The sequence below is a fragment of the Capsicum annuum genome, chromosome 6, assembly GCF_002878395.1.
Source record: "Capsicum annuum cultivar UCD-10X-F1 chromosome 6, UCD10Xv1.1, whole genome shotgun sequence".
NCBI lineage: Eukaryota > Viridiplantae > Streptophyta > Magnoliopsida > Solanales > Solanaceae > Capsicum > Capsicum annuum.
This window is the reverse complement of record NC_061116.1, coordinates 60484498-60491150: the sequence shown is the minus strand read 5'-3', so window position 1 is coordinate 60491150 and position 6653 is coordinate 60484498. Positions and strand designations below refer to the sequence as shown.

The 6653-nt window shown below is 32.9% G+C and overlaps 1 protein-coding gene across 1 annotated transcript; it reads right to left on the bottom strand.

The window, feature by feature from the left end:
- Window positions 1-255: 255 nt before the first annotated feature.
- On the bottom strand, window positions 256-2488 carry LOC107875057 (transcription factor bHLH36). The gene is made up of 3 exons (XM_016721706.2): window positions 1948-2488; window positions 1338-1697; window positions 256-870 (listed from the first exon to the last, which is right to left on the bottom strand). The coding sequence occupies exons 1-3, from the start codon at window positions 2302-2304 to the stop codon at window positions 781-783; spliced, it is 807 nt and encodes a 268-aa protein (XP_016577192.2). The 5' UTR covers window positions 2305-2488; the 3' UTR covers window positions 256-780.
- Between the last annotated feature and the right edge of the window lie 4165 nt (window positions 2489-6653).

Sequence of the window (6653 nt, the reverse complement as noted above, 5' to 3'; positions counted from 1 at the left end):
AACCAAACGAATATATAAGTGTGAGCTAGAATTTAGGACAAAGTAGCCTCCAAAACTCTAATAGAGATTGGCCTTATCTATGGAGCTCTACAAAATTTTGGATGTCTAAAATGTAGATAGGAAGATAAAATTACGAGTACGTACAAACTTCCTCTCAAGACTCCACAAAATGGGGATCATTTGGTCATCTTCATGCTTTGTTCAATAGATCCATACACAGCAATGTACATCTAGCAAACTTGACTCGGTAAATAGTACTTACTAAAAACAAAACTTTAGAACTAATTGAATTAAGTCTTTTAGTCATGTTACATACACCAGGGATTACAAGTTCCTGATGTTAAAAACAAGAAGCTATAATGAACTCGAGGACTTCAAAAAAAAAAAAGTAAAAAATACTGAGCTAAAATTTTATTGCATGACTAACCTAATCACACCCCAAGGTGTGGCTGAAGCACACTTCAAAATAAACCAAAAAAATGCCTCGAATATCCTTGAATTCAAATGCCAGAAACTTAGTACAACTTTTATTATATCTTGTACATACATTAGGGAAAAACTGAACTGAAAGAGGTCAGAAAAGAACATCAACAATGCTTTACTCGGAGGCAGGCTATCTGAATCCTCGCTATCCATTTCAGTCTATTCAAATCAGCTTCATTCCGAAAAAGCTAAAAGAGTGAAAGCAAAATTAAAGATTTCACTGATGACGCATAAACCTGAGGCGGCGAGGAATGTATATTCGCGTCTCACGCAGCATTAATATCCTATAGTTAAAAGTCACTTGAAACTTGTATCATCAGAATGAATAATATCTGTGAGTTTTTGTTGGATAGAGTCCGCATTAATCCTTATCCGATCTGTGGAAACCTGCAAGAATTACAAAACAAATGAAATTGATATTGATCTTTCACAATTAGTACAAAGCTATCTATGTACGTTGATCAGAACTCTTTCATATTTGAATCCTCCAACTATGGTGCATTTCAATATTTTTAAAAGTCTAAGCAACATAGCAGTTAAGTACTACTAAAAGATAAATTTTACTATGGAGTATATGATTTTAGGGACGGAGCTACATCATATGGAAAGGATTTAATTGGAACCTCTTCATTCGAAAGTCATGCTACGTGCAAATATATACTACTGAATCTCCTTAAAATAAGGGAACGGAAGATCAAAATGAAGGCAACGATTGCTCAAAGCTCCTTTAGCTAGCAGGTTTAACTACCAAACATTTTTTGAATCCTCTCGTTAAAATTTCTTATTTCATCCGTCTTATATATATCTAATGAAAAGAAGTCATGAGTATTATCAATTTTCTGCTGGATTTATACCTCGGTTCGAATAGTGTGAAGTACACTTTTACTATTTGTTTTGGTGCAGCTGCAGTTTACTATGCTAAGCCCTTCCTGAAGTAATACTTGAAGAACCCTAGAAAGGCGGAACCCTTCATTCTTGAGACAACAATTGACTAAAATTTCCATGCCATCCAAGCATTCCTTCACTGTCACAATAGTTGCAGGCGAGGAGCTACTAGTAGATGAGCTTCCACTTTTGGGATAATCAAGATTACTTAAACCAATTGACTCCTTCTTTAACTTTTCTCTCCTTTCTTCCAAATGCTTGACATTCTTCTGCAGTTGTTCTATGTAATTCGCTGCCACAAGTATGTGGTCTGATGTGGAACGCTTTCCCTGAATGATTTCAACATCTAACTTTTTTAGGTAAATGTAATAAAAAGTGTGTTAATTACCCGTAATAACATGTAAAAATACAGTAATTTATAGAAAAATTCTTTTTTACTGTTTGTGTATATAGGCTAAATAATTCATAAATGGAATGAGAAGGTTGATCGGATCATGAGAAATTCATAAAAAAAGAAAAGTAAATGTGGATTTTTGGGAGAACAAGTTAGGGAAACCTAAAGAAAAAAGGAAAACAGACCTTAATATTTTCAAGGGGAAGCTGTTGTCGAAGACAAGCATAAAGAGTAGACATTTCTTGCCTTCTTTGCCGTTCGGTTTCTCTATGCATCACTTTCTTTTGTTTATTTTCTTCAGTAGACGCAACGGACCATTTTTGTAGCCTATTGCCTCTCTGATTGTTGTTGTTGTTAAACCTAAGATTGTTGTCCCCCAACTCCAATGAGTCAAAGGGAGTAAAATCAGTAACCAGATCTTCTTGGTATATGAAATTAGAAGGGTTGGTATATGGCTCATGATGTGGAAAAAAGAGCTGTCGATGGGAATCATTAGCATCATCATCTTGTTGTAAAGGAAACATTGAATGGAAATTATCCATTAATACCAATAATTAATCAGCCTTAAATACAGGAACTGATTAAATAGAACAAAAAAAAAGGAAGAGAGATATGTTTGTTAGGCTGTACGTTCTGGAAAATATTGAAGGGGGTCCTTTGATGTCAAGATTCTTAATTGTTCATAATTATACAAATTAAAGAGATAATATAAGCAGATCTCACCGGCCAGTTTCATTAATCTTCCATGTGTGTACTGATTCTATTTCTACAAACCTCCAAGTAAAAACTTACACGCACCGATATATACATCAAATTATTGTTCTTTATCATGATTAAGTGATTAAATGAACTAAAATACTTTTTAATTAATCATGATAAAGTAAAATGAACACTAAATCCAAATACATATCATGCATGTATTGGCTTAATGTATACGCCGAATGCGTGTAAATTTTAACCAACCTGCCACCTCCCCACCTACTAATTAATTAGTTCACACTCGTGTGGACCAAATACCCTACCTAGAGACCAATTATTGGATTATTCTATCGAGCACTGTGACCAACATTTTTGTTATGTCAATATGTCTGTGACTTTGACCAAATAATCTACATAGATTTATTTAGTTGATAATTCCACCTCAATATAATTGATACTGATTAATTTATCATTAGGTTTACCCTGATTATTGTGATATCAGAATTTTTTTGTTTTGGATGACAGTGGTGTGTGACATTAGATATTTAATATAACAAGTCTAATTGAAGTTAGCCTGACCAAATAATTCATTAGGAGTTAGTATATATTATTGGTAATCCTTTTAGCAAAATGTTCATCGTCTTGTCTTATGGTTTCCTATTTTCTTTTCATGGAATGGTTAACCTTTGCGTGCATATGTACTAGGTTAGGTAGTTTAATTTATTTATTGTCTATGTAATTACACTTTGGAAGGATTTGATTTTATATCCTCCATCTATGTATGTTACTTTTAGCTATTTAATTTAAAAGAAGAATCATCAAATACACCTTGAACTTGTCTCAAAAAGTCGATGACACACTCAAACTATTATGACACCTATTACACACATATTCTATTTGAAAGTGAATTTTTTTTCCACCCTGAAAGCTGGTGTGACACAAAAATAAAAATAAATTAAAAAATAGGCGTGTTTATTAGAATTTATTTATATTTTCTTTATTTTTAAACTTTCAAACCATTTTATATTTTCTCTTTTCCTCATTTATCTTCATCATCACTTTTCCTCTTTTCTTCACACTCATGAACCATCATTTTCAGCATTTAGAGTTTCAAAAAACTTTATTTCTTCACTCCTTTTATTTTAGTATTGTTTCAAATTTTCATATGTACTTTATCATTAGATATTCCATCTTCATTCTTAATTTTTTTTAAAAGAAATTTCATACATCCTTTTCACTAAACAAAAAAAAGAAAAACTAAAATAATTAATGACTCACAGGTTAAGAAAATATAGCTTTTGGTGTTGGAGAATTGTTGTTTCATTGGAAAAGAACAGATTTTTAGTGATTTTTAAGTGAGAATTATATTTTTTGGTAGACTCAATTCAACGAATTTTTTTAAGCATACCCAATTCAACGGATTATTTTTGACATACCCAATTCGACAGGGTAATTTTCATCAATTTCATGATCGATTACTTTTGTAATGTTGATATAATTTCTCTGAATGTGTGAAATTTCGATAAAAAAAGCGTAGATCTTAAAGAAAAGGAAAAATGAGGTACTAAGGACAATGTAAACAAGGATGACAATTTTGCGACGGCATTATTGTCACTACTAGAAATTACCCCTATTGCAACGAATCTTTTGGCAACGGTTTCAAAGGCGTTGCGATAGATAATCTATTGCAACGCTTGGAAGCGTTGCAAAACTAATTTGTTCTAGTAGTTCTATAACTGTTGGTATTGACGAATAACCGTTGCAATGGAGTATCTTATAGCAACGATTTCATAAATTGTTGCCATAGAGTCACCTATTGCAACACATTTTAAAAAAAAAAAAAAAAGCTATTGCATCGATTTTTCTTTTTTCCTCCCTATTTTTTTATAAGATCCACCAAAACTATAAAAAATATATAATAAAAAAAGAATACAAAAAAAGCCTTTCATTCTCAACTTGATCACTCTCATCAGTCCACAAACCCTAGTATTGCCACTGCGCCGACTGACCACTGCTCTCCGACTGCTGCTCCGACTTGCCCACTATTGCTTTGATTGTCACTCTGACTGCTGTTCCGACCGCGACTCCGACCGCCGCTCCAAGCACTAGTTCGATTTACAATAGCCGACAGATCTAGTTGTTGAATCCTCTTAGTAAGCTTGTTCTTCATATGAATCCATTCATTTTATGTTGCAATGGAGTCAAGATCTAGAAATTTGGCGTTCTTTGTTGACAAATTCCAAAGGAAAAATATAATTAGGATATTTAAGCTGTTATTTAATTTCTAGCTTTGCTGGTACTATCATTTTTATTAGATTAGCAAGTCATGTTTGTTAGGTAGCTTTCGATTAGCCAAAAACTACAATTTACTTTCGTCGTGATTGCCTTTGTCCATTAGTTGCTAGTCATTATATAGCTTCTTTGGTACTTATTATTACAAAATTAGATTTTTGTTTGGAGAAAATTCATTCTCTACGGGATGTTATAATGGATGCCTATTGTGGTGGTAGATTTGAAGTATTCAAATCAATTGAGTAATAGAAGTTCACCTGTTAATGACTGTACTTTTGGGTGTAGTCACTAACTCAAGCTTGTCTCTGTGAGAATAAAGCCTATACTTTTGTTGTGTGTGTATATGATTTAATTTGTTTTGATTGTTCATAAAATATTAACATAGTTGAAACTGCTAGTAATGACCCCAATCTAGAAGGTTGAACATTGAAAATAATGTTGATCATATATTAGATATTCAAGTATGAGGGTGTAAAGATTGTACAATTCATCTACTTTAGTGTAATTGGGATGCAAACCAACTGAAGGTTCTTATGATTTTGGCTAATGTGGATATGATTATTGTTTGGTTTGGTGATGGATCAAGGCAAGACATAAAATTATGGTGGGGATTTTGGTGGGATTATAATGTTTCAATCCCATGTTTTACGGCATGGATGATCTTGAGCCGATGGTCTATCGGAAACAACTTCTCTACTCCTTCAGAGGTAGCGGTATGGACTGTGTACATCTTACCTTCCCCAGACCTCACTTTGTGGGAACACACTGGGTTTGTTGTTGTTGTTGTTATTCTCCTTATGATCAAGGTTTATTAAATTATATTGATGTACAACCTAAAGAAGCTTCGTGTTACTTAATAACTAATCTCAAACTTGTTCAAGTTCCACAAACAGGAGTAATCTGTTTTGTATATACTTTGAATGCCAGATATGTATGGAATGAACATATGGGTGTATTGGATGTGATATACTAGTATGACGTAGTTCATTTTTTAATAATATTTTCCCCGACTAAAAAAGATCTTTGATAAGTAAAGTTGAGTATAAGTCGCGATCAATTAGATATAATAATTTTTAAATGTCATGATGGTTTCTCTTCTGTATATGAACATCAGTTGCATATGTTTCATATACATTCCATTTATTTTTTGCTAAGGAATTTTCTTCAAAATATATAGGTTTGTGAATGTAGTTGAAGCTCTGGGAGGAGCTGATTGGCTAGCAGAGAATGTAGTCCTGAAAGACATTAGCTCTTAGAATGATCTAATTGGAGCATTTACAATTGGAATCCAATAGCTAGGTCTATCTGGTTGGAAGCCCGAGGAATGCAAAGCTGTTGGAAATGAACTTTTATTGTGGAAAAAGAGGGGTATTTCAAAAAATGAAGGTATCTTATCGGTATCACTCATCAGTGATATATCATATGCGCAATCAAGAATGTATCAGCAATCCTGAAAATTTTTGTTCTTATCTTTATTGAAGGCAGTGAAGATGGTAAGACTATATGGGCATTAAGACTAAAAGCGACTCTTGGTAGAAATCGGAGGTTAACCGAGGAGTATTCTGAGACACTTCTCCAAATATTCCCTGAAAAAGTCCAGGTATAACAATATTTTGGAAAAAAAATAATTACTTTAGAACACAGTACTGGCCTGTAGGCTTCATTTTATCTCTTGGTATGGGTTTAGCTATGGAGTATTCTGTAGTTTACAATTTTTTATTTTTAAAGATTTCCATTATATATGTGGAATACATGTAATTTATCCACATTGGATATTTACATTTAGACCACAACATTATATAGATTGACTAAGTCGGCTGGAAGGAAGTTTTTTTCTTATATCAGCCCTTATTTTATTCAGTGTCATTGACATGCTTGTTAGTGAAAACATATATAAATT

What these genes read in the sequence shown, in the direction of transcription:
- LOC107875057 (XM_016721706.2), bottom strand. Translation starts at nt 2,304, where the DNA reads ATGGATAATTTCCATTCAATGTTTCCTTTACAACAAGATGATGATGCT. An exon ending in TTCCCCTTGAAAATATTAAG is followed by an intron (nt 1,698 to 1,947) that starts GTCTGTTTTCCT and finishes GAAATCATTCAG; the next exon opens with GGAAAGCGTTCCACATCAGA. An exon ending in TTCACACTATTCGAACCGAG is followed by an intron (nt 871 to 1,337) that starts GTATAAATCCAG and finishes TAATTCTTGCAG; the next exon opens with GTTTCCACAGATCGGATAAG.